We start from the raw sequence: 26,967 nt of genomic DNA, 5'->3' as shown, positions 1-26,967 counted from the left end.
ACCAGCTGCTCTCATCACAAAAGTATTTTCAATAATTTAACAAAGGGCCCCATGTGAAATTCTGGGCTCCCACGATGGCTCAATACTTGAGAAAGAACACTGCTGCTAACACTGAGCCCAGCGGGACCCAGAGACTGCTGTGAGCAGCCGAAGGCAGGAGGACGGGCTGCCTGTGCCAGCTCATCAGATCAGATGGATTTTCAGAGCTAATTAAGAAGCAGGACTCTGGGGCAAATCCCTGCAGTCTGTGTATATAAAATTGGTGCTAAATAAGTCTGCTTCCTTTCTCAGGTCTGCAGCCAAGCTGTAGGCACACAGTGCTGCTGACAACCCCCCCGCTGTACCTGGGATTTCCTTCTGAAAGGGATGTATTTATCTATTTCTTCTCACTAGGCTTTTTGGGCCACATTCTCAGCCCAGACACCAATACTGGCCGAGGGCTCTGTTGTCCCTGAATCCCAGGGTTCTGCTTTGTCAGTGCGCACACGGAGCTGCTTCCTTGTCCTCGTCACCAGCTCCAGCTCAGCCCAGCCATGGAGAGAGAGGCACTAAGAGCAACTTATTCCTGCTTTTCCCACCCTATATAGTAGTGACTCAACCATTCAACTCCATGTTGCCATAAAGAATACAATTTGTTTGTTTTCTCCTGCATCTGAAGGAAAAAAAAAAACCAACAAAACAGGAAACCAAGGAAGTACCAAACCCCACTCAGCTGCCACCCAAGCCTGCATCAGAGAATGGGAGTCCTTGCTACCCAGGTGCATAAGACACCTCCTTGGAAACCTCCAAGAAAGGCCCCACTCTCAGCCTTGGGTTCTGCACACAGCACTCAGTGACCACAGGGCATCCATGGGCCCGTAGCCATGCACTTCTCCACTGTAAGAAGATCGGATCACAGAATCACAGCATGGTTGTGTTGGAAGCGACCTTACAGCCCTCCAGCCCCACTCCTGCCATGGGTTGGTTGCTCCCCACCAGCTCAGGCTGCCCAGGGCCCCTCCACAGCCTTGGATGGATGGAGCACCCACAGAAGAATTTCCTGCTACCCCCAGGGCTGGCTGGGTACCTCACAATGTTCTCTGACCTTCATCTCATGGCCCCTTTCACCGAAGAAAAAGGAATTCTCAGAAGAAAACCAATTCAGTCAGAGCCAGTAAAGGTGTCAGAACACTTTCAGAACCTGTTTCCCAGTGACATCCTCTGAGTCAGGGAGATCTGGTTTTACAGACCCAGAGGAGGAATGAAGTCCTTTGAGAAAGCAACTCCTCTGCCAACATTATCTTCCCCATCTCCACAGTTGCCAAGAACTGGCTTATTTAAAAATAATTATAATTCAACCTAATTAACAGATGCATTTGAAAATGCATTAATTTTTTCAAAAGTAATCGCTGGGAGTTGGAGCAGGCAATTCTATGTTTTTCATACATAACAAAAGGCTTAATCTCTGCCTTAAAAGAAAATCTCAATAGAACTCCAAAATTTAGAGTTATCAAGGCACATCCCACGATAGCAAAACACTATCCAATGAGGCCCTCTAATGACTGGGAGTGGGGTCTTCAGTATTACTGCAATGCTATTAAGGTCACATTCTCTTTGACAACTCCTGTTTGAGTTCTCACTCACCTCTAGTTGCTTATGGACTTCCTCAGGCAGTTGCTGCTCATACGCCTTCAGCAGCTCCACGGTTTGCTTCAGGGGCTCAAACATGGCATCAGTGACACTCTGCCTCTCCTTAACGGCCATGAGATGACCCATAATCTCCACCAAGCCATTATAATCTCCTTTTTCAACTCTTTTGCTCAGACCTTCATCAGCAGCTTTTATGAACTCTTCAAGGTCAGTCAAGCTATACAGCATATAAATAAACACACAATGAAAGGAACGTGGGGGAAGCTTCCTTACTAGCTTTACCTTGTTCTTAACCTTGCCTGCTATTGGGCACAGTCAGCAGAGGCATAATGAGCTCCTGGATCTTCGGTCTTTTCCAGCACCGCCACGCTTTTGTTCTCAAAACAGCATTAAGCACCTGCTTAAATTCTGTGAATGTCACTGGGCCAAGATGTGTTCTTAAATTCTTCACCTAATGAAGACTAAACTGCTGAGTCAAGGACTCTCAAGCAAGAGCTCCTGTCTGCCTGGTTGTAAAACTATACAAAAAGCTCTTGGCATAGAAATTATCTATCAAAGTCACAGTCCTGAAAAGAACACGTGTATTAAGTTTATGTGGCAAGGGCTTGGTAGAAAGGGATGCAATGGGATTGCCCCATGTCACACAAGAGCAGCAGCTCCAGCTGCTCCAAAAGGGACCCATGCTGAGCAGCGAGCAATGCTGGCTGTGCTCCGGGAGAGCAGAATGAAGAAAGGGGAAAACTGCTGCACAGCAGCAGAGATAGGAGAGCTAAAATGCACAGAGAGAATCCTGCAGCTCCCAGGGTCGGTGCAGAAGGAGAGCAGGAGTTGCACTAGGCATGGAGCAAAAGAAATCTGCAGCACAGGACAGGCCCATGGAGCAGACGGCTGTCCCCCTGCAGCCCACGAGCACCACTTGGAGAACATCTCCTTGTGCAATCATGCTCATGATGGTAGTTTGGAGCAATCTCCCTGTTCTTACCTCAACCTTTGAGCCTTTCCTATCATATTTTCTCTCCCTGTTCATTCAAGGGAGGGGAGTAAGAGAGCAGTGTGGTGAAGGTGAGCTGCCCATCAGGTGAAATTACCACAACAAGGTCATACCATCCACCATGAGCAGTGACCTTCACTACTACAAATGTCTGCAAATACTTCTTGTAAGCATCCAAGAGCTACAGTGGCCTTCAGTTGCAACTGCTGAAATAAATCACCTGATGCATCACCCTGCACAAAGCTGGTAACCAAGCAGCTACTCAGAGCAAGGAGAACAGGACCTCAAAACTTGTTTGGAGAACTCCCCTTTTTTGTGACCTTGAAGTACCTCCTCATGACTGTCAGAATAGTTGGATCAGGACAAATGGACAACAGACATCCCACCTAAATCCGCACAGCAGGTCCTGGGAGGACCTGCATGTAGGACATTAAGAGCACCAAGTCCACAGAGCTATTTCCACATTACCCACTCAGCAGTATCTGTTCCCAACAGAGAGCAGGGGATGGAAGCTGCAGGGCATGTGGTAAGTTGACAGAAGTAGGGACCCTCCTACTCCTGCTCTTGTATTTGTTAAGCACTGAATGTCCAGTCAAGAGGAGAGAAAACTCATTTTTGTCAATACAGGTGCTGGAGAGAGGAGGTGGGAACAGCTCTTACCTGTGTGTGACGTGGTCAATGAGATGCTGCTTGAACAACAGACTCCACCTTTTAACCACATTCAGCAAGGACGCCTTGAAAGGCCGCGCGTCGACTTTCATCCAGCAATGGAAGACGCTGATGGGCTCGATGCGACTCACCTCCTCACAGATCCGCTCATAGGAGTCGATCTGCTCCCTGAACTGCTCGAGGCTGGGGGGTGTCTCGGGGACCCCATCCTCTGCATGAGCCTCGATTTCTGCAGCGGTGAGGATGTGCCCATAGAGCAGGAATTGGCGGAAGAATTCCCTTCTGTCATCCCCATAGAGGTATGAGTAGCGATCGAAGCTGCTGCGATATTCACAACAGGCCGCCATCACGGCCTGCACGCGGCCCATCAGGTCGTGGCGCACGTCAGCCAGGTCAGCCATGTCCTCCATGTCAGCCTAGGGGAGGGAAGCAGAGCACAGTGACAGCGGGGCCTCCGTGCTGCCGCGGGGCAGCAGGCAGAGCTCAGCCACCAGACCTGGTAGTGGGGGAAGCCGCTGTGCTCGGCCAGCCTGGGCACCAGTGAGGAGATCCTGTAGATGTCATTGAGAAGGCTTTCCACCATGTCATAGAAACCATCATTTGTGCCGGGCTCCAAGGAGGGACGAAAAATCAAATCTGGGATCACTAAATCCAGCTGCACTTCAAACAGGGGTGCAAGCCCTGCCTTGGGATCTGGCAAGGAAGAACAGAGACATCAGCAGCTTCCTCAGGTTGAGAGAAATGACCTCGAGTCACCACTGACATCCACACACAACACTCGTGTTGTGCCCTATAAGGACACTGGCAGATGTGACCAGGGACACCCACTCCAAGGGTCCTGTGATATTCTGCCTGCAAACAGCACAGCTGGCTTGCTAGCTTTTTCTCTGATGTTCCAGTAGCCACAGATCAGAACGGAGAACAGATGAGGCAAGAATGATTAAATGGTTGGAAAAAAAAAAATAATAATAATGCTGTGGAATGGAGCCTTATGGAGTCCAGGCTCTTTAGCTAATCAAAAAGGAATCTGAGAGTTGAACAATTACAGGGCACAAGTTGCAGAGGAGAAAAACATCAGGAACCAAGAGGCATTTTGGTTTATTGGAGAAACACATTAAAAACAAAAAAAAAAAAAAAAAACCACAGCAACTGGAAATGAAAACCAAATTCAAATCTGAAGTTACATGCGTGTTTTTAAACAAGACTGTTTGGATTTCAATTCCCAACTCAGTGTCCCTCACGTCCAAGGGGGAAGCATTTTTGGACACGTGCTTTAGGTAAACACAAGATGCTTGCAGCAGAATTAAATGCACCTCCACAATGTTCTTAGGCAGGAGGTCTGATGGAAGAATCTCCTGAACCCACCTCATCTCCTTGCTGGCCTGCTGCCTGAGGATTGAGATTTTCTTCCCTACCTTTCAACAACAGAATCAGCTCTTAAGATTGCTCACAAGTCAAAGACGGCATACCCCTGATGCTTTGTAAATGTAAAAGCAGGGGAGATCAATATCTGAGCTGTATTCAGACTTGGGATGATCCCCCAAATTAGTCCATCCAGTCCCCACAAATGGTGCACTGTCCTCTCCATACCTTCCCTGTGCAATGCTTTGCTCCAGTGACCAGGAGATGGAGGCACTCACCCAACCTGGAGTTGCTGTAGACAGCACAAGAGGCACAGCAAGAAGGCAGGAAAAGAGCAACTTCCAGGCACAAGGGAAAGTACAGAACAGAAAACAGCAAGGGAGACCTGACTCCAGCAATGCTGCTTCCTCCAGCCCCATGCTGTGCATCTCATCTCTGCTGCACACAAGGGATTCAAATGCTGCAATCTCCATCAGAGAGAGAGAGAAAAGTCATCCACCCCATTCCCTTGGGCATAGCCCACTGACCCCACTGCATGGCTCTCTGCAAAGAGGAGCAGGAAACTTCCCTTAGGTGAGACTGAAGCAGGCACTGTGGCCAGAAGAAAAGAATCAGCAGCTACCTGTGTTTTCCAGGAGGTACTTGAGTGAGCACTCAATGGCAGTAAAGAATCCATCCAGGATTATCTCGTCCACATAATCCACGTAGGCCTTCCAGACATCAGATGCTGGGTCTGCAGTTAAGAGGCTCTGATTTTCCTGGAAGAAAACAAAGACACCTTGAAATTCAGCAGGGCTGAGCCTGTTCTGCAAGAGAGCTGCTCACAGCTAAGGATATGTGCCAGGGAGCCCACGGGTAGCAGCCTTGTGGAGGGACTGGAAACCGGATAGTTGTTACTGAACACCCAGGTAGACAGGTGACTGCTTCTGTCAGAAACTGCTGTCACCTGAAACAGCTTAAAATTTGTCCAACAAATGGACATCTCGAAAAGATCATTAAGCTTTCAAATTCAAGAAGAGGTTTTTAAACAACAAAACTAGAGAATGGTTGGGATGACAAAACAAAGGGTTTGCTAAAAGCCTTACTCCTCATCTTGCTATGCTTCCTTCCTCCAGGTCAGCTCCTAGCCATGAAACTCAGGGCTTTCTGAGCCACAGCAAGGACTCATCCCTCCTGGGTTTCCTTCTTGCACCCCCACAAAGCCAGGCTGCCCACCCCCTGCTCCTCTCAGCAGCCTCCAGGCTCCACTGGGACTGGGTCCCCAGCCCTGGCATGTCCTCTGAGTGCTCCTTCTCCCAAGGAGGCTCTCAAGAGTCACAGTCTCAACAAGGTCCAGCCTGCTGAGAGCAGAAACCAGCCCACTCTGTCCATCACTGCGGGCCAATCACGCATACTTAGGGGATATCTCAGATGTATTTCACATGTGGGTGCACAGGAGAACATGCACCCCAGTGCTGGTGTGGCAGCTCAGCACATGGGAGACAGCACTGTCAGTTGGGTTAGTTAGTTAGTTAGTTATCCAACCCAAAGTTGCTGCTTCCCAGTCTGACACATTGCAGCTGGGTGCTTGAGCTCCTAACAGGGCGAAGTAGGGCTCTGGCGCCTTGCAAACAAACTGGCAGCAGAAAGCTGACACTAGAAAAGAGAGAATCTCATATGAATGAGCTCAGTACTAACAGTTGACTGAAGGCATCACTGTCTTTGCCATGTTGAACAAAGTTCCCTTATCACCAATGTTTTAATGAACCCTGATGCTATGACCCCAAGGCCATGTCCCTCCTTGGCTACCACAGGAGGGCACTCATCTCTTGGGTGGTAGCTGGATAGCTGGAGGGGGCTGAGCTTGTTACGCTCACAGCAGCAGAACAAAATCCTCATCCTGGTTCAGTGTGCAGAGAAATGGTGAGAGGTCCAGGACTGCCTGCAGACAGCAAGGTGAGGTGAGCAGCAAGAGCTTGGTGTCCCAAGCAGGTCAGTCAGCTGTCTCCAGAGCCCAAGGCCAAGTGGAGACCCTCAAGAGTGGTTTGGGTCTAAAACCCATTGCCCTCCAGGCCATGGTGCTGTGCCCACCATACGAAGCACATCGCTCCAGAAGGTGCGAAGCAGAACTTTGGGTTTTCTCCTGCACTGCAATGAAATCTCTCAGCAATGACAATGTCAGTGGAAAACTCCAAAGTATTGGACAGCAGCTTTTCTCCTATCACTTAGTTTCTCCCTGGACTACCAGCATCACCTCCTGCTTCCTCAGGGGACAACAATTCTGAAACAGAAAGGTCAGCAGCTGCCTTTGTATTTTCAGGTAAATATTTTGAAGGGAGATCTTTCCTCTTAGCAGGAGCCTGAAGCCTGATACACGACTCCCCTCTAGTGGCTCCACAACAGCCACGACTCCTTCAACGGGCTGTGGCTGCCCTCACTCCTGTCCTGAGCTGTGTTTCCAGCAATGCCCAGCCAGGAACACGCCAGCACACAGCCACACCAACTCAATCATCAAAGGTATTGTCAATTAACACTGCCTAAAACTTTCAAAGGTGTTAAAAGAGTTGATTTTGAGGTGAAATAGCTATGGATAACTTCAAAAGAGGGGAGAAACACAGAGAAACTACAGTGACAACACATCCCTGGGGATCTCCCCCCCTTACCGTCATCAGCGAATGAATCCTCAGCCCTGACTCTCGGACCAGGCTGTAATGCTTCTCCAGACGGTCCTGGCAGTCCTCCAGGTTCAGCAGTGATTCCTTCTTCCCATCCTTCCTCTCAAATATGGGTGACCCCCATGATCGCACAAAGCTCTGGATCTCCTCAACATTGCTTTTGGCTTTCTGTATCCTCTGCTCGAGGTCATGGACACCATCCATCACCATGGAGATGCGGTCCCAAACACCTGGCCAGAAATAAGATGACTGACTGCATTTTCAGAGCTGCTGAGCAACCTCTCACATACCTTTAAGATTAGCCTCTGACATCTTTTTCCTAAGGTCTCATATATTTCTCACCCATCACTGCTTGCAAGACTGACCACGTCATCCGACAGCAGCTTCCTGCCTTGAACCACTGTGAGCTCCATCCTACCCCAACGCACCACAGCACAGTTAGCAGGCTAAGCAACCCTGTCACCATGACTGGAGCAGGGACTTTGCACCCACAACATGGCCTCAGGCACCAGCAAGGGTTACATTTAGATGCAGAGAACTTCAGACTCGTCTGCAGGAAAATCCCTCCATTTTTACTGTGCAATGGAGCTCTCTGAATAGAGCTTTTCAGCATGAGCACTTCTGCTTTGCATGTTCTCAAGGGAGGACATTTGTTCCTGTTCATACCACAAGCCTGATGACAGAAATATATATTCCACCAGTGAGCAGTTTGCTTTCACCAAGAGGAAACAAATTGTTTTCCTCTGCTTTGCCTTGCAGATAAAACTGATCAAGCAAGAACACTACTTAAATCATCCCAAAGTCACGCAATACCCAACTCCAGCTGCAGCACTTCATCCTTAAGGAAAAGCTATCGAGGTGGCTCTGCCTCTCCCTGGGAGAAGCTCACTCCAGTGCCAGACGGCTGGGCCAAAGGTCCCCACTCTCTGTAAACCAGGAGAAAGCAGTGCCCCAGGCACACAGCTAGACACGGGCTGCCTGGACTAGCACTGGGTGGTCAGCACAGGCAACAAAAGAGGCTTTAACCTCAGCCTTGCCAGCTTTTACAAACCCAAATCTGGCATTCTCCAGGCTGAATCCAAAGGGAGCAGGATCCCATCTACCAGGCCAGCAGAGTAAGGGAACAGGAAGAGCACAGGCAAGCTGGGGGCTGCTCTTCACCTCACCACCCCTTGTTGTGCTGCGGGCTGAGAAGTGCGGCTGGGAGCCAGGTGACAGACATTGGGTACACGGGGGAATGTGACAAGACCCAAGTGTCTGAGCTCACACTACCCAGTGCTTAGCTAGCTTACCCTCCATCTTCCAGTTCAATGTTTCCTCTGCCTCTTTCAGCTTGAAATCAATATCCCGCAGCTGCTCCTGTATTAGAGGGTATTCAACCTCCAGGACTGTCTTCAGGATCTTGTTGTATCTGTTCACCATTAGCTCCAAACTGGCCACCATCTGTCGGTACGACTCCTTGGAGGAATAGATTTCTGCTGCTGTTGGTGGGATGCTTCCCATCTGGCTGCCAGACAAGTAGCTCACCTCTCTCAGCACTGAAACCAACTGGAAAACCAAGGCAAAGAGCTGAACACAGAGCAATCCTCTCCATTCACCCAGCATACACTCTCCAATGTCTGAACGTTTCAGGGTTTGCCTGCTATTTTGTTAATAAATCAACATGTTCTGAAAAGCACCCGGACACTTCCAAGTCTGTACTCTGTCTGTCTTCCACTGATCTCTGTCACCAGTTCTCTTTCCAATCAAAGACAGGCAGCTCTGGTAACTACCAAGCAAGTAAACTCCAGGCAACCCTTAAAAGCCACGATGAACTCTGGTTCTTTTAGCCATCCTCACCAATACTTTTTCAGCAATATTCTTGTCTAAGAGCTTAGCAGTTATTTAAGGGAAAGATGGACCAGATTCCAGTTCTGTTGGTTAACTGGAGATGACTGGCATAAAAAACAAACACCATGGCCCAAACCTAGCAAGTCAAGTCCTTCCAACTCAGGGTGCCCACTTACCAGCAAAGCCTTCCGGATACCTCTCCTCACCCCAGTTGGAGTAGTGACTGTTGGGATTAATTAGCTTTATTCAGTTATAAACCCAGTATAAATGCAAGCCTGCAGTGCAGGGAGCAGTAAGATCTTCCAGCATATGTGACTTTTAAGACTAAAAATCTTCATTGTATTTTGTAGCTAGTATGGTAAAGTGCTCCAGGAACTGCACATGTTGGGAGGGCTGAAGGGGCAAGAGGGCAAGTGAGATACAGACAAGCTCCCCTCTCTTCTTCTTTGTCTGGGTCTGGGACGTGCCTAACATGGGGTTGAAAACATAGTCCTCCTTTCCTCTTCTTCCAAGAGAGGAGAGCTCTCAAAGACTCTTCTGGAGGGTTACAAACACATGCCTTGAGGCAAAGCGAGGTGCTCCCATCCACCCTGGAGGGAATGAAGGAGCTCAACTGGCACCCAGGGAATCAGACTGTCCTGACTGTGGGAAGCAAAGAACAGAAGAGCAGCAGTACATGAAGACTGGCACGGGAGATGAGAGCAGGCATGCTCAGTACATCATAGGCTCCAAACCCCAAGGTGAAGGGTAAAAAACATCCCGAGGCCACTTGGCTCCCAACTTAGAAAGGAGGTTCCAAGGAGATAGACAAATCCTTTGACTGAGGGCCAAGTCTGAATGAGCTGTAAAATCTAAACACTAAAACTGCAGCCGACCTAGGAAAGTGGGAAGGTTTTGGTGCCAATGCACCCCAGGACCCTGAGAGTTAGTTTCTCCCATTAAATGACACTTTTACATTTCCCAGTTACTGGCTCGCACCAGGCCCCAGAAAAATCTCAGTGATGGTTTGGACCCCAGATTCTACCTTGGGCGACGTGAATGGTCCGTCCGTGCTCAAGACAGGCTTTAGAAGAAATCTTAGGGTACTGGAAAAACACCCTAAATCTGTTCCAAGCCTCATGCAGTTCAATAAAAGAATCTCACAGCCACGATACTGTTGTAACAAAATGAACCTTTCCTGGCTTATGCTATACCCTTTTGGGTAGCCCAGAGTTCATATACACATAACATGAAGCAAACACTGGATCTCAAGCTCCAGCACTCTTCACACCAGCACCAAGTCTAATCTGGAGATGCTTAAGCATCTGTGTGCCCTGCTACATCCCACAACTGATTTTCACTAGAATCAGCTCTGCTAAAACCTCAATCCTGTTATTTTCTCAGGAGACAGATGAAACAGAGAGTGGTATACTCATGTTACTCATCATAAAAGGGATCCATAGATGTCAGCAGAACAGATCTAATACCAAATTCACCCAATCACCTTCCTATAGTGGAGCCCAGTGAGAAAAAAAAAAAAGCCCAGCAGGAAGAGATGCCTGCAGACAGGCAGGAAAGGTAGCTGGCAGTAGTTTTTACCTGGGGATCAAAATTGACTGTGAGCAGTTTGGTTTCTGGTTCTCGCCGGACGAGCGGCTGAGTGAGGTTGTACTGTGACTTCTCAGAGACTGTCTGGGACCAGGTTACGTACAGTTTTTCTTGATACCTGCAGGAAAAAACCCACACATTCATCACATAGCTATTTAGCCAGCTGACAGGTGTATAAGCAGACGAAGCCAAGCCCACTTCTGAAAGTTGAACATAAAGGATGAGAAAAGCCTTTCACATCATTTCCACAATTAACTCGATTCTGAAGACAAACACCCAAAGAAACAGAGACAGTATCAAATCGGGAGGACAAACAGCACTTAAGTACCACTTTTATCAGAGGATACTGATTTGGAAACAGACTTCTAAGGCATTTGGCTAGAAGTAACTGGTAAGCAACTGCTGGGCATTTCCAATGTTTCTAAGCAGGACAGGTGTCTACACCCATGCAAACCCTGGGCTGGATACCATTGCATTCACTTATCTTAGAGAAGTGAGAAACCATCAGCCTCATGGAGATCCAGTTCTTGGAGAACTCAGTGACACCTCTGAAGACTGCAGCGGGGTCCCATTAGCTCACATGACAAGGATGGTAACAACCACCCAAACAGCAAAGTCTCTTCTGAATCATGTTGTCACCTGAGAGCTCTGGAGAACGTCACCCAGCAAACAATTCTGTCAAAGTCACCCAGGATCTGCCCATTGGTCTGCTCCCTTATGAAAGGATGCATCATGATTACTCAGTGGCTTTTTTGGGGGCGGTTGAACATCAGGACCAAGGCTGCCTCCACCTGCCCTGTGCTTCCCAGCGATCCTGCGTGTCGGCTACCTGCACTGCTGACCAAGAAAGAGCAGACCCTGCAGAGATGAATCCTGGCTGGGGAGGTGTCACTTCACAAGGGAAAGCCCAGAGCGACCAGATCAGATTTAACATCAAACTGTAAGATACCAAGTCTGTGATAATAAATTCCACTGTGAGTTGTGGAAAACACACATCACAGGCAGTGTAGATACACTCTGGGAATGAACAACAGCAGCTCAACTTCTGGTCAATCCAGATTGTCAACCGCAGCAACTTCTACACCCAGTAGTAACTTGGACCAGTGCTTCTGCTGGCTCCTCCCAGGAAAGCTTCCCACTGCAAGGCATCACAAATAGATTGTGGCACACAGCAAAAGGATTTCTCCTCTTCTCTCATCAGAAGACCCTCTCTGGCTTAGAAAGGAACATTGCTAGGCCTTGAACTGGCAAGTACACTGGTAGGTGGCATAGAGGAGAACATCATTTTGTACAGTTACAGTCCTGCCTGCACCGCCACCCACCTGTCAAGCAACTGGAGCATTTCTTCATACCTCTCCAACACCATTCTTCCTTCAGTAGAGTCCAGGCAGCTGGTAGCAAAACAGACAAACTCAGCATTACACGTAATTCTGCAAGGCTGCAGTCTGTATTTACCCCTTCCTAAGTTCATAAGCTCATCCTCCCGTTTTGTAGGACAGATTGTAGATGACTGGAGACCATTTCACCCCACCACATCACCCCAAAGTGTTTTGCTCCATAAAGAGTGAGTGGGGCTTGGACAACCCCTCTCAAGTGTTTTTTTGGCAAACTGCAAAACAGGAACCACACACCAGAGGGGAAGAAGGTATCAGTGCAGCTGGAGGAAGGCTGGCCTCTTTAATACGTCCAACACTCCCAGTTTCACACGCTGCACTTGCGCAGAGCATGGCAACTTTCTGCTCACCAGCCACCACTTTCTAAGACCAAAGAGGCTCAGAAAGAAGCAGCACATGGCTCCTGTTGGACACAGCTATTTGTAGTGCCAGATTTGTGCCCCTTGAACCATGGGAGCGGGGAAGAGCACCCCACAGTGCAGGAGGCAGAACCCCAGCCACCATGGAGGCAGCCAGCCAAAGTAATGCTGATAAGAATTTTATCCCAGGTTCAAGACTTCTTGAAAAGTTGTTGATTTTCAAGAATGTTTTGATAAAAACTAGATTCACTTAAAACCTAGCAAATTCTCAGAGAGCTCAAAGGGCAACTGGTATCTACTGCAAGTTCAGCTGAAAGCACAGGGAGCACTTGAGAGGTCACTGCTGGACAAGCATTGTGCAAGCCCCAGCAAAACCAACTTCCTTCTATTTTAATCCTTTCCTTCTTTCAAGTTGCACTGTAGGAAACAGAATCACACCACCACTGCTGCAGGCACGTTATTAACCACTCCAAACAGAGGAAAGAAAATCAGTGTGAAATGCAGATCCAGGTCCTTCTTCATGGATTATAAACTTCACTATTTGAATTCAAACAAGACGCATGTGCTAACTTGGGTGCTCTGCTGGGAATGGTCCAAGAGCCTGTCTCACCACAGAGATGTCTTTATTGCTGCAGAACAACTTGCACTTAAAGACTCACAGTGGTAATGAAGGTGAGAGAAGAACACAAATATTAGACAGTGATGGAGATGGCTTAGTTTGGACAAGCACATTAAAAACCTGGATTCATTTACTCAGCCTCAAGTAAAGCTGTTCCGGTGAGCCACAACACAATTTCCAGGGTACCTTCAATTATCCTAGGTCCAACACAGGTTTACTTATGGGGCTTTTATGCATTGTTTCAGGAATGTTGAAGTCTACACACAGTGCCACTAGGTGTAGCAGTGCAAGTGCAAGACCGCCTCTCTCCAAGATGACCCACAAGAACAAAATTTGGGGTGAAAAATATCTCAGCATAGTTTCTTTCCTTGGTTGTGTGAGATCGCTCCCTTGTTTGGTGTTGAGCAAGTTGTTTTCTGTCAGTGCCCAGGACAAGTCTTCATGTGTTCACCAACCTGAAACTCCCCTCCACCAACCCAGCCCAGCGGAGTCCGGCCCAGCATCTCTCTGCCCTCCACTGGGTGATACCAGAAGCAGGGCTTGCAGCCTAGGCCTGGGCTGCTCCCAGGGAGGTACTGGAGCACACACAGAGTGAGTTGCAGGGAAAAAGGTTCCAATGTGTCTTGTAATTGCAACCTAGAACCACAGCTCAAAAGCCCATTAACCACTACTGTGCCTATTAACCACTTCCAAACAAATTCAGCTAACAAGTTCCTTAAAAAGCAACTCCTGGCAAGCTGAAGAGGCAGTGCTACCATTTCACTCCTCTTCAACTAGGAAATATTTCAAACTATAAGCATTGCATGATGTTCGGTACAGAAAGAAAATCAGATTGATTAGAGAAAAGATACCAAGATAGTCATGAAACAACTTAGCTGAACAGCCACGCACAGATGTGTGATGTGCCTGAGGTGACCAAACTGTGCCTGGATCCGCGCTCGCAGCTCCTGAGCCCAGCGCAGGGCTCCAGCTACTGGTGGCATGTTCTTATGCACAGCAGGGAAGCCTGGGGGGAACATTGAAACTGCAATTGACTGAACACGGCCCTTCTAACCTCAAAGACACACGAAAAGCAACTCGTCTGCACAAAACCATGTTAACTTCCCAGCTCTCTCCCTTAAACGCAAGCATCTGAGAACGGCTCTGATCAATCAGGAAGCCAGCTCTTGTTAGAAATGGAGCTGACACAGAGGCAGACTTTGCCCAGGAAGAATTTGCTCCTTTGCATACAAGAGAAACACCATGCATTCATACTGGGGAGCACACAAGCAGGAGCAAAGCCCCGCTCAGTGTTAGATGAACAGAACTCTTGTCACAGCCTTACTGGGGAAAATCCCAGTAAGAATCTCCATTCCCAGCTGCATACCACACACTCACGCGTGCACATGCACACGTGCACACAGTCTCCCCCCCACCCTGGTAGGTTTTTTGCTTTAATACTAAGAACAGAGATATTTCCCAGGCATTTCCATTTGCACTGGGCGATACAGTGGCTGTACATTTTGTAACTTAGAAGTCTCACTTTCCCCAGAAAATACAAATTATTTCCCCCCCCAGAATTCATCCAGCTCTAATAAATCAGCCTTATTCAGCATCCCTACTCACCAAGCTCCCGCTCTGCCCGTACGTGCCTGGAGTAGATCAGCCTAACATCGCTCAAGGCACTGCTGAACATGTGGACGAGGTCAGAGCATTTGCCAGCAGCATGCGCAGCGATTACCGGCCGCTCCAAAAGGCTCCCAAACATCTCCAGCAGCTGCAGAGGTGAACAAGCAGGTAAAGAAAGGGAAGGAAAACAACCACATTAATCTGTTTGTGCCTTAATGGAAAGAGCAGAAATACTTTCAAAGCTATCTGCAAACACCCTCCTGCCAGCTCTGCAGTTTAACAGACTGTGGTGAGCCTCAGAGACCCCAGAGCTGCCAGTGTTATCACAACAAACCTTGAAGGTGTGCTCCAAGTCTGAGGCATCATCGAAGGCCTGGATGAAAACAGTTCCCAGACGCCGGTCGATGTCTTCTACTTTCTGCTGGAAATCAAAGGCGTCTTGCTCAAAATCCTGTAGGAAGGCAAAGCAGCGAGCCATGAGGCTGTGAAACAGCACTGAAAATACTCAGAGAGATTATGGGGTCCCCACCCTTGGAGACCATCCAGTTCTAGTTGACCCTGCTTTGGGCAAGGGGTTGGACTGGGTGAACTCCAGAGGTCTTTCAAACCTCAACAGCTCATTTCTGTAACTTCCACTGTCTTCCGGCACTGCTTCTCTTGTTCTGATTAAAGGTAATAAACCCTTTGAAGCTGAAGAGTAAAATCTTGTTTTATTTTTCCTTCAAGTAAAATCAAAAGCTGGACTTGACAAACTGCAAGGCTTTGGCCTTTCTAATCTGGATAAAGCACATAAAAATTAGGCTGTGTGTCTCTTAACTGGAAAAACAAAGTGCAAGGCAACAGCTTTACTTCTGCCATCAGCTTCAGCAAGACCAGATGTCACAATTTAGCGAAAGAAAAAGTCTCCAGACAGTAACAGAGGGTGGAAAACTCAAGCACTGAAAGAAGGAGTGTGACTCAAGATGCCAAGGGGTCACAAAAGCCAAGTCAGCCCCTGCAAAGCCACTGTCACCACTCTTTTTGTGTCCTCTATCCTGAACAAGGAGTGATGCAGAGCAAGCAGTTTACAAATAAAACCCTCCCAGGCAGCACTGGCGCCTGTGCTTCCCACTGCAGAGACGTCACTGGGAACTACAGAGGTGAAGTGCAAGCTGTCCTCATTGTGCCGTACAGCCCCTACCACCCACAGGTCGGACACACCAGCCTTGCATCCCACCACCAGCCCACTTGCCCATCATCCCAGCACAACTCAGAGCAAGGCAGGAAGAGGGACTCTGCCTTCTCCTTCCAGCTGGATGATCACCATGAAGCAGCGTGGGACTGGAGCTTCTCAGCACTGAGCTACCCTGTGGCCACTTGTTTTAGCACTCCCTCCTCTGGATGCACATGGCACTAACCACGTCCTGACAACTCCATTTAGCAAATGCGACAAGCAGAGGATCTCTGATTTCTCCTGCTGAGATCACGACACAGATCTTTTGAGAAATTCCATTCCCACTCTTCCTTCACAGCCTGCACAGGCTACACTGCTTGGTGTCAAAGCCAGGAGTTTGAGTTTCCACGCAGACCATAAGTACAGTGGCTCACTTGCTGTGCCCTGCTTGTGCTGCTGTGAGCATCTGGGATTTGGATGCTCGCTGAGCCATGACTCAGAGGACTGGCAATGATCCTTTAATTAAAGCACTATGACTATTTAAACATAGAATCCTTGAACACCAAGAGCACCAGACATCATGTGTGCAGCAAGACAAGCAAAGGCATCCCCAGGGATTACCTGAGCTGACCATCTAGGAACTGAGAGCTGGGAAACAGAACAACGTGGATGGTACAGTTCATACACATTAGCAAGTGCCACTTAGAGTAAAACATTGGGCAAAACACACAGAAATCCAGGCATCCCAGCTGCACTGGTCTAAGGTCCTGAACTGGCAGGATATGCCAGCATGGGCCTGCAGGAGCTCCCATGTGTCTGTAGGACCAGTGTCTCCCAGTGACAGAGTTTCCCCCACAGTGAGAGACAAGATCATAACAAAAGGAAGGAAGAGGTGGGAAGGAGTCATTAAGAGTGCATGCGGGCCAGTTCTTCATCAGTGCTTTGGAAACAAGCACGTGGTGTTGCTGCTCCCAGTCGCACCTACCGCATTGGTCAGGTCGAGGCAGTCGTAGGTTCGCTCTGCAAAGACCCTGTATGCCTCCTGGAATTCCTCATGCATGTCCAGGACCTTCTGACCCAGGGCCTTCCCTTTAAATCCACTGAACTCAATCTTTTCCAGCTTCATCAGATCCAAGGCATTTGACAGGAGACCCTTCAAGTCAAAGGAGACACGCACAGGTTATAACACTGACAGAAGGCAATGAGAACAGCTGTCCCAGCAGGGAGCTGCGCTTGCTGCCACATGCAGGAACCTCCCCAGGCACACACTGAGCAGCACAAGCAGGGAGCCAGATCTTACCCATCATGGGCACCACTGGCTGCTCACAGCCCAGCGGGAGCTGAAGCTGTCACTGTAAACACAGCGCCTGCAGAGAAACTGCTCCTGAGGTTATTTAGGGAGCAGATTCAAAACGTGAGACCTATCTCTGCTGAGATGGCCGGGGAGCTCTTTCCTTCCCACCCTCCACATCCTGAGCAGGCCTGATCCCACAGTGCTACCTCTCAGGAAATTCTCCCCTCAGCAGGTATGGCAGCAGCACAACCACCACCCTGTCCTTCCCTTTCAGTAGGACTCCTGGTGGGCATGCGTGAGCATTGGTGTTGGTCTTCCTCAGAGGACCAGGAGCGCGCTGATCCCAAGCACAGGAATGCACTGGCAGACATCCTGAGCTCCAGGGACATCCTTAAGCAGCAAGGGAGCTTCACCCCACGTGGGCTGTTGAACGGGTGACAGCCCTTGGTCCGGAGCTTCCCATCTATGCCAAGGCATTGCCAGGCTCTGGTGCCTCCCTCCATGGAAAGGTGGGGAAGATGCCATGTGACTGCAGCTCCAGCCAAGGCCAGGCTCATCAGGAACAGCTTCCAGCCAAGGGAACTACACCTTGCAGGTCTCTGGCAGCTAAATATTCACAGCTTTGAGAACCATCCTGCACCGCTGAGACTACAGAGTGCAGAGGGCCACCCCAGCCAGGCAGCAGCTTTACATCAGAAAAGAAAAGCAAAACTGTGAGATGAAGAAGGGAAGAGCCCTCCTCTCTGCACACGCTCACAGGCTGCCTGTGCACCAGAGTAACTGGACCCTTCATGAAATTCTGCCCCTCATTTTATCTCACTTGGTTGCTTGAAAAGAAAAGAGAGGGAGACAGCAGCCTTCCTCATTAACAGGCTGCTGTGCCTTTGTTTTTATTTTACAGCTCATTCCTCTCCCCCTTCCAGCTCCTCCACCTGACTGCACACTGTACAGCCTTTCTCCATCCCTGGGGGTGTAGGACAGTCTTGCAAAGCTCTGCCATCATGTCAGTACATGTGCAGCTCAAACCCTCCATAATGGCTTTCTTCTGTAGCCCATTTTCAAAGTAACCAAGCAATGAGCAAACAGTGCCCCAGAGTCTTTGCAGAGTTACAGTGCATAATTACTGTGTCACTCATATTGTCCTCATGATGACCTGCAGTTACTCTATGCCTATTAACATTCATCTCTACACTGACCAGAATAATTTGGTTTACTGCACAGCAAATCTTATTGGAAACCATCACTATGAAGAGTCTTAAAACAGACATCAGTCACAACGATTTTGAGTACAGTTAATTAAATAATGCATAAAAATACACAGCTTACTTTGACTAGTAAAACCTTCTGTTCCAGTGCAGAGAACAAGAGGAGAAAAACAACCCCAATCTGCCTCTGAATAGGCAGATGGGACACCCCTGAGCCACAGCACCCTGCCTTGGCAGACCACCAGGACACGAAGGGATGATGCGGTGAGCTTCTTCCCAGGTCACACATAATCATGGGGAAGAGGCAGCCTCTCCCAGCCTCTCAGAACCCAGCTTGTGGGTGTCTCTGACAGCAGCAGCAGGACAGGGGGTCTCAGAGATGGCACTGAGATCCACAGCCCCCAGTGACTCCCACTCCCTTGGCCCAACGGGACTCTTTGGAAGAACAAATACACCTACCAACTTGAACAGAAAAGCACAACTGAGGAGCTCAATCATTTTACTGGGCAGGATGAGGGAAAACAGTTCCAGCAGACCTAACAGAGAGTAACCCCATCCCCAGGCACCCAGTGAAGGTGTTAACAAATGAACTTAAGTCATTAAAGCTCTTCTTAAGGCTTGGAATGATTTTCTCACCTCCACCATTTCCAGTCTCTTCAGAAATCTGTCCAGCCTTGCAAACACCATCTTGGCATGGAAGTCCCACTCCTTCACTTCTTTGCCTGATTTATAATAGGTGTGAAGTTCTTCCCTTCTGTCCTCAAAGGCCTCTTTGAATCCATTCAGGATGCCGAGCACCATCTGCACCTTGCTCAGACTCTCCTCCATCTCCCCTTTTAGAAGGTCTTCTGGAGATAGGTGTAACACGGCCTGGAACAGCAAAATCACACTCAGGAGGTCACAATGTTTCAAGTTGAAAGAATCATTTTGCCAGGGATGGATGGGAGAGAGGAAGAGAGAGGGACTAGATTTAGAAAGCTTCCTCTTGGAAGCATCAGCCTGACAGCCACACACCTGCTGGATGAGAAGGTTGCAGATCTCCTGCAGCAGCACCACGATGCGTGCAGGCCGGCTGTAGTGCTTGGAGGTGACCCAGATCAAGCACACCACGTGGAGCAGGGGGAGCAGGAGCGGCTGCACCTCGCTGAAGTCAGTCCTCTCTACGTCCTCCAAATGGCGCCGGAGGGGCATCAGGTGCAGGTGAATGTCCTGGGCTTCACTCAAAGCTGTGTGAAGCAGCACAAGAGCTGGTGAGACCCACCTACACATGGTGCAAACCAGCCATCGACCACAAGGCGTACCGAGACACCCAGGTGCAGAAGGTGGCCCAGGCCCACTGCTCATCTACGGCCGTAACCAGCACAGACGGAAGCCAGGTCTGCAACTGCTCAATGAGACGTGGGCAAACGAGCGCTGTAAATGTGTGCTGCCATCGCCCCAAGCAGCCTGCAGACCCTGCCATGCAGCACAGGCCGAGGAGCCTTGCAGGGCCTGTCTTGGCCTGGGCTTTTTTTCAGCTATAGCAGCCAGCAACACAGGTGACCACAGTCCCACTCGTCCTGGCTGTACAGCACAGCTGTCCAACAACAAGTTGAGCCAAAGCCTTCAGCCACACAGACACGAGTTGACTTTGTACACCTGTGTAGTTTCACCTTTGAGAAAAATACTACAGAACATAAACATGAGCGACACCATATGAGCACAATGCAATTACATCTGTAGACCAACAAGAAGCAACAGAAGTATCCAGATATATATGAAGATAACCCCAGAATCCACGATGAAGGAAGAAACCCCCACTAGCAACACTGACTCCCTGCACAGACCCACAGACATCAGCACAAAGAGCACTCCATCAATCTGACCTGTGCTGTAATGGGATTTAACAAGTACAGTCCAAATTACCCAGTTGGTATTGCTGTTACTGTACTAAAACCAAATATGTTTTTTATTTTGATTAGGCTGTTAGAGAATTAATTACACTGACAGTGAATTCTTGGCTCCTTATACATTGGGTCCTTCTCTAGCCCTACTGATCTGCACTGCCCATGCACTGTGCATACTGTAGTATGTCCTTAAAAGAAGGAACATTTCCATGTGAAGAAGTCAAGAGTGTTATTATCTGTCAGCATGAACACAGCTGGCAAAGCCTGAATAATTTTCTCTTGCCACAGAGCAGCTGAGATGAAGATGAACATGCAGGGTCACTCACAGTGAGCTGCAGGCAGTAGAGCAGCAGGGCGCTGCTGGTTTTCACTGCAGAGGGGAATCTGCAGTATTTCTTTTGGCTGAACTCCCCTAAGCAAAACTCACTCGCTATCTTCACGTAGCTGCATGTTAAAGGTAGAACTTTGTTTCAATAACAGGAGAAAACAAATCCTTCTTTGTAAGGATTTTCTTCTCATTGAAGAAAAAAATGATTTAATACCCTTGTAAAGGGATGGAAAGTACTGCAATAACAGCAGGGTGGCAAAGTTTTGGCTACAGCAAATGAGAAGAAGCCCAAGTGCAGCAGCTGTGGATGCAGAAACGAAGGAGAAAAGCTACTTACCTTTGGAAGGCTGCAGGTAGGCAGGGATCTCAAGCAAGAGATGCCCTTACCTCCACTGCCAACCCTTAAATGAGGTCTGCAAAGGGGTGACCTTGAAATCAGCATGCCCAAAGGGCTTCATCATAAAGTGCTAAATGCTGCTACCCTTCCACAGAGGTTGGGACTGCAGCAGCCAGAGCTTGGGAAATAACCTAAGGCCTGTCTGCTTTCTCTTAGCTGTGAGAACTGTCCTTATTGTACTGAAACTTCAGTCTTGCAGATCAACACCACAGGAGCTGATGCAATAAAGTCTCAAGATACACCTTGTGCACCTTGATCTTTCATATCAGTTCAGATGAGTCCTGCTGGATTACTATGATTGCTTTAGTACAGTAGAGTGAAATCCCAAATCCATTCACCCTGACCCTTGGGAATGGTCTGGCTCAACAGAACCGTGATTGTGCTTGGCCAAGCTTAGAAACAAAAGCACAAGCAGACAAATGTCTTGCCACAAAACAGGGCTAGCAATGTGGTTGCAGTCCTCGTGGTCATAGTGGGCTCCTAAGGACCAAGCCCACACATTAGGATTGAAACCAGTAAAACTAATAAACCTAGTAAAACTAGGTAAAACAAAGGCCAGAGGTCATTTCATACAGATATATCAAAGCTGCACCATTATCTCACCTGCTTCAACATCCGTGAGCATAGTTCTGAAGGCCGGTAAGTAGCTGCTCTCAACTCTCTCTAGCACCTCTATCATGTTCCTAACCTTCCTCGTCCTCAGCTGACTGTAAATGCACTCCAGGTCATCACACCTGCAACAACCAAGACACATTACAAGCTCACAAACTGAGCGAGCATCAGCTCAACTCATCAGTTCAGCTGTGGTGCAGACAGGCTTTGTAGGTTTTGCTGCAAGGAGCAGGGTCCCCTAGAGGCCATAGGGGGACAGCAATATCTCAAACCCCTTCCCATCTGCAAGCATCAGTTGCTCCATTGGGTATCTAGAGCTGTCACATGCCTGTTGATGACACACATGCTCCAAGAGTGGCTGAGAGGACTACTACATTCCAGCCAAGAGAGGCTCAGCAATGAAAATCAGTTCTGAATTAAAAAAACAAACAAATGTTGACATGCCTGTTCAAGTTGATAGCCTTTTTAAAAATAAAAGATGGCTTCTGAGAAGGCTGAAAACTTCATTAGCCTTCACTACCACTTTAGTGGTAGTGGCTGCACTAATCGGCCTCAGGCACAGAAACCACCTCTTCCAAGGCAGAGAACCAGATTTCTGTTTCTTAAGAAGTGGGACATGTCCTAGACCTCACAAATAAGTTACTTGGGCTGAGAAGATCCAGAGAGGTGTCCAACAACTCTTACAGCTGTGGCTGGCTCCTAGTGAACTGAGACAGTGAGAGCACTTCCAAAACTCTCCCCCTAAAGATCAGGACTAAGTCAAAACACAACCAGCTGCCCTATGACCTCAAGGAACTGTGCAGATCAGGTTATTTTATGTGTGGGAGCAGTGGTCATTGCCTCAAATCCTTACACGAATCCAAGGCAGCCCAACATTTGCAATTGGTCAGGCAGCTCTGCTAGAGGCACCTACGAGGCTCCTTCCAAACCAGCCAGGTTTGGCACCAGGGCCCACCGTGCTCCAGCCAGGCTGCCCAGGGTACCTGTTCTTCCAGAACTCCAGTTCCACCTTGGGGTTGGGATTACTGCCTTGCAGGAGAGGTTCTGAGGACTCTTTCTTCAGTGCTCTCTGGATCTGGTAGCTCCAGTCTATGATAGCTGACTCCGTGGCATGCACAAGAGATTTGTCAATCTGCTCCAGGCTGCAAAATAACAGACTGGGTGGTTAACTTTGCTTTCTGCTTGTTTATGCTCATGATTCAGCTGTACCTGCTAGATTTTATAGATTAAGGTCCAGCTTTATGTTTCAAAACCAGAAAACCATCAGAAATGAAGATCTTGCTGTTACTTCAATACCTAAATTACAATCTGGAGAAAATGAGTTAAATTCGACAGCAATCCAGGCAACAATACACTTTTATGAGCAAGGTTCACAAAAGGAATGGTGGAAGAGCTTCCACATCGCCATCCCCAAAAGATCAGATCCATTTGGGCTCAGTGTCCAGCCTGGAGAGCCACACCTGCAGCAAGACGCTCTCACCCACTGTCACTCACTTAATATGGAAAGAAACCATGTAGGTGGGCAGGTGTGTTCAGGACAGGCCACCTCCCTGCCTGGGAAGCAGCACAGCCTCCTGCCATCCCACCCACACCACGTCCAGTCCAAGGTGTGATTGGTCCCATCACACTCACTAACACACCTTTTGAGGACCCACAGGGTGCAAATGCAGTCCAGGCATGGGGATGACACAGTGTGCAAAGGTATCTGCCACCACATGCTGCCCAGGCTTTATTGCCTTGTCCTGGGCCAGCTTCACAGCACTGCAGAATTCAAACCCCTTTAATTCCCAGTTTTGGGCTGGCTGCTGAGGGGACCAGAGTGGAAGTTCGTCCCAGTTGCAGCGTGGGCACCCTGCCCGACGTAACACTAGCACTTGGATAGTGATTCTTCAGATGCTGAAGCTATCGCAGGGGCTCAGCCTCCCCAGGCTGTGCTAACCAGAGATGCTGGGGTGGTTTTCCTGGGGGTCATCCCTCAGGGACTAAAAGTGAGCTTCAGAATCACAACAGCCACCAGGGAGGTCTAACCATGAATCGAGACTACAGAAATTATCACAGTGCTCATGGAAACGCAGTGTACGCCTGGTAAGCCACCCCACTTCTGCAAGAGGACGTAGGCAACAGTTTTCAAATCTCTCTGTGGGACCACAAACAGCTCAGAAACTTGAAGGAAGTTGTAGCTGTTTTTTCAGGTACCTTTCCATAACAAATCCAGTTTTGAGGGGAGGCAGAATAACCCTGACCAAACAGTCAGCATGAACCACAAACAGGTGGGTAACAACTTCTGAGCAGCGCAGCTGAGGGGATGCACTGGCAAACTGAAGCCAGAAAAATTCTGGCAGGAGAACCCTGGCTTCCCATTCACAGGTAACGGGAAAGCAGCAGAGGTTTTGTTCAGTTTGTTTTCTCCATTAAGTTTGTTGCTTTGCTGTGTGTTCACAACTTCTTGTCACTTTCTGAGCTGTTCCTGCCTGCTTATAGCGCTGCACGCTCCCCAGAGACAGAGTTTGTAAGGAAGAGAACAGGTAGAGCAAAATACACTCATCTGGGCAGTCTGGATAAGCAGTAGTCGATGGTTATCAGTAAGAGCCACTACGATTGGTGAGGGCTCCCCAGAACACAGCACAGGCATCAGTAGAACATAACCAGAGGACAGCAAGCAGTGATACTCACAATTTCTCATGTCCCAGATCAATGTTCTCTATTCCCTCCGAGCCTGCTGGAAGAGGCAGCAAGGTCTTGCCTTTCACTTGGCCAACCACCACGAAGACGGCACTTTTCAAGCTGTGGACATGACGTATGATGTCCTGTGACACCACGCGTGGCCAGCCCTGATGGTTCTTCCTGTTTGTCAGGATGGGCACGATCACCTGCAGAACAAATTGCAAAAAAGCAATGAAGAGAAAAGTGCTGCAGGAAACTGACAGGCCGCCAGGCTCCGAGCTCCGTGCTCAACCAAGCCTGGAGACCTGAACTCACTGCTGGGCCAAGCAGCTTCGTGCCTGTGTGAAACAAGGGCAGGGCAGGAGGGAAGGACCTCTCCACAGGCCTGCTTTGCTGGTGATCCAAAACATTGCCAGGGATGAAACCTGTCTACGAAACTAGCTGCTCTCGCTCAGACCAGGGCTGTGGTGACAGCTTTCAGCCCTCTCCACATCACACCTCTCGTGCATCGCTGAGCATCATGAGGCACAAGAGGAATAAGAAAATGCTGAGGTTCAAAGCTCATTGCTCTCCGTTCCCAACAATGCTCACCACTGTCAACTGTCCTGAGAGCTCTCCCTTCACCAGGAGGGCAGAAGACAGTCAAGCCAGATGGGAAGGTGTTCAGTAGCACTCACTTGGCTGTTTTGTTGTGTGCAAGGCGAAAAATCGGACATCTCTGCACTGTTCTTATGGAAGGAGGTCAGTCACACGTGATGATAAACTCACATACTACACCTCCCTAAATCCAAGAGCTGAAAAGGGCAGAAACAAGCGGACAAAGCAAGCAGGCAGCCCAGTCCTGCTGCTGCTCCAGCTGCCCCAGCCTCCAAACCTGCACCTGGAGGCAGCTGCATGGACCAGCAGGCTGCATCGGTTCTGTTCCCCTGCACACAGCTCTGGTACTCAATGCCAGCAGGCAGGGCAGTGGCAGAGCTTTCAGGCGACTTCCAAGGGCAGCAGGGCTGGGCTGAACCCCCCTAGTTCAGAGGATCCCCCCATTGGTGAGGGTCACCTTGTCTCCTTTCCAACAGCACTGGAGCTCTTCAGTTTTTCGGTTATTTTCCAAGCTGCAGCCCTGTCAATCTGACTCCTGCCATTCCTGCACAGCCTCAGGGCTGGCTCTGCCTTGGCTTAGCTGGCTCCAGGCTGTGGCAGCAGACTAAGAAAGCTGGGTTCTCTCTGGTGACCAATGCTACTCCTTAGTGCTGCTGTCACAGGGAGGCTGCTGGGTGCAGCTATGGCAGAAGCCAGTGAAAGTAGGGTGAGCTGCAATAAGAAAAGTTATAAAAACAACTGCAAGTGGGCCCGAATCTGAACAGAAAAAAACATGACAGCACCGTGCCTGGGAAATCAGAGTGCCAGTGACTGCAGCCACTGCTGGCCTGGGGAACAGCAGCACCAGCCACTGCAGGGTGCCCAACTCCTGGCTCACTACTGGCTCAGTAGTTCCATCTATTACCATTGAGACCTTCCACTATTAAATCCTGTGGGCTGCTAGTGCTAGTCCTTGTAACCAGCTGCTTGTTCCCTTGTTAGACCATCAAAGCATGACGTGCATGCAGAACAACCCCCAGCTCCACAAAGAAGAGAAGGCACGTTCTTTTCAGCCCTAATGAGGGTTTGTGTGGGACAGGCAGAAAAGACATCCCCAGCCATGCTGGGCCTCCTCACTGTTCAGCACAAGCTGTTTCTCCAACCAGAGAAAGCCTTCTAAGGCTGACCCAGAAGTGCTGATAGAAGGCCCTTTGCAACATGCTCTGCAGCAGCCACAGCCATGTGCGCCCTCAGCCTCAGGAAACTAAAGGTCCTTCTCAATTCTCCACCCCTCTCCCCATCCTGTATCACCATCCTGTTTTCCTTGAAGTTAAGTCTGAGCGAAAAAGCAGAACCAAACCCAAATCTGCTCCCCATGGAAACACCGCATCCATCTGCAGAGGCTGCAGGGAGAAAAGCCCAAAGTGTGCCCCCAAGCAGCTGGAGGCAGCCAGAAAACAGATCCAACAGTGCTGAATGGAATGTTCCTACCCCAAAACCTCCCCATAACAGATGGTGTTTACAACACGTATCATGCACTACCTGCTGTCATCTACAAACAAAACCTGACACAAAAACTGCTGTCTGTGCAGACTAAGCATAGCCACACAGCTCAAGCCAGAACAAAAGCTCCCATGTAAGTAATGCATTGCCAGCCATGCTGAGCCCACCGCCTGCTCCTGGAAGCCCACTCTGGTGGTCAGCATCCCACAGAACTTCTCAGCGTGGATTTAATGACCTGGAACATTAAACTGATGTTCAGACTGCACTGGAGCAAATTGGAGCCCCTGAGCACCTGCAATACATTGATGACGTTATCGTGTGGGGCAACACAGCAGAAGTTTTTGAGAAAGGAGAGAAAATAATCCAAACCCTTCTGCTAGGAAATCGAGTTCCCAAGACTGCGACATCATCACATCCCAATGGAAGCAACAACAAAATCACTGCTATGTCCCTGACAACCAGTAAGAGGGAAACACGAGCTTCTTTAGGTGCTGTGGGTTTCTGCAGAATGCACGGTCTGTGATATTTCATCTTGCCCACCCTGGAGTCTATACTGCCTTACATGAGTGCACGTGTCTGGAGAGCCAGACCTCATACAATATTTATGGATGTATATAATGTATAATAATACTCAGGATGTATTCCTG

General features: G+C 49.0%; 1 protein-coding gene across 1 annotated transcript in view; it reads right to left on the bottom strand.

Moving 5' to 3' along the window:
• Positions 1 to 26,967, bottom strand: part of DNAH9 (dynein axonemal heavy chain 9) — a 188,826-nt gene that overhangs the window by 157,917 nt on the left and 3,942 nt on the right. Inside the window, exons 2-18 of the mRNA XM_052688193.1 lie at positions 24,251 to 24,447; positions 22,561 to 22,719; positions 21,569 to 21,699; positions 19,369 to 19,580; positions 18,991 to 19,224; positions 16,841 to 17,008; positions 15,037 to 15,153; positions 14,700 to 14,850; positions 13,986 to 14,100; positions 12,045 to 12,113; positions 10,714 to 10,840; positions 8,598 to 8,853; positions 7,294 to 7,535; positions 5,274 to 5,409; positions 3,786 to 3,982; positions 3,281 to 3,705; positions 1,624 to 1,846 (exon numbers count right to left, since the gene is read on the bottom strand). Coding sequence (XP_052544153.1) covers positions 1,624 to 1,846; positions 3,281 to 3,705; positions 3,786 to 3,982; positions 5,274 to 5,409; positions 7,294 to 7,535; positions 8,598 to 8,853; positions 10,714 to 10,840; positions 12,045 to 12,113; positions 13,986 to 14,100; positions 14,700 to 14,850; positions 15,037 to 15,153; positions 16,841 to 17,008; positions 18,991 to 19,224; positions 19,369 to 19,580; positions 21,569 to 21,699; positions 22,561 to 22,719; positions 24,251 to 24,447 — 3,159 coding nt within the window. The remainder of the gene's footprint in view (positions 1 to 1,623; positions 1,847 to 3,280; positions 3,706 to 3,785; positions 3,983 to 5,273; positions 5,410 to 7,293; positions 7,536 to 8,597; positions 8,854 to 10,713; positions 10,841 to 12,044; positions 12,114 to 13,985; positions 14,101 to 14,699; positions 14,851 to 15,036; positions 15,154 to 16,840; positions 17,009 to 18,990; positions 19,225 to 19,368; positions 19,581 to 21,568; positions 21,700 to 22,560; positions 22,720 to 24,250; positions 24,448 to 26,967) is intronic.

Source organism: Tympanuchus pallidicinctus, unplaced genomic scaffold (assembly GCF_026119805.1).
Source record: "Tympanuchus pallidicinctus isolate F22 unplaced genomic scaffold, pur_lepc_1.0 scaffold23, whole genome shotgun sequence".
Classification (NCBI taxonomy): Eukaryota; Metazoa; Chordata; class Aves; order Galliformes; family Phasianidae; genus Tympanuchus; species Tympanuchus pallidicinctus.
This window is presented reverse-complemented; position numbering and strand designations above follow the sequence as displayed.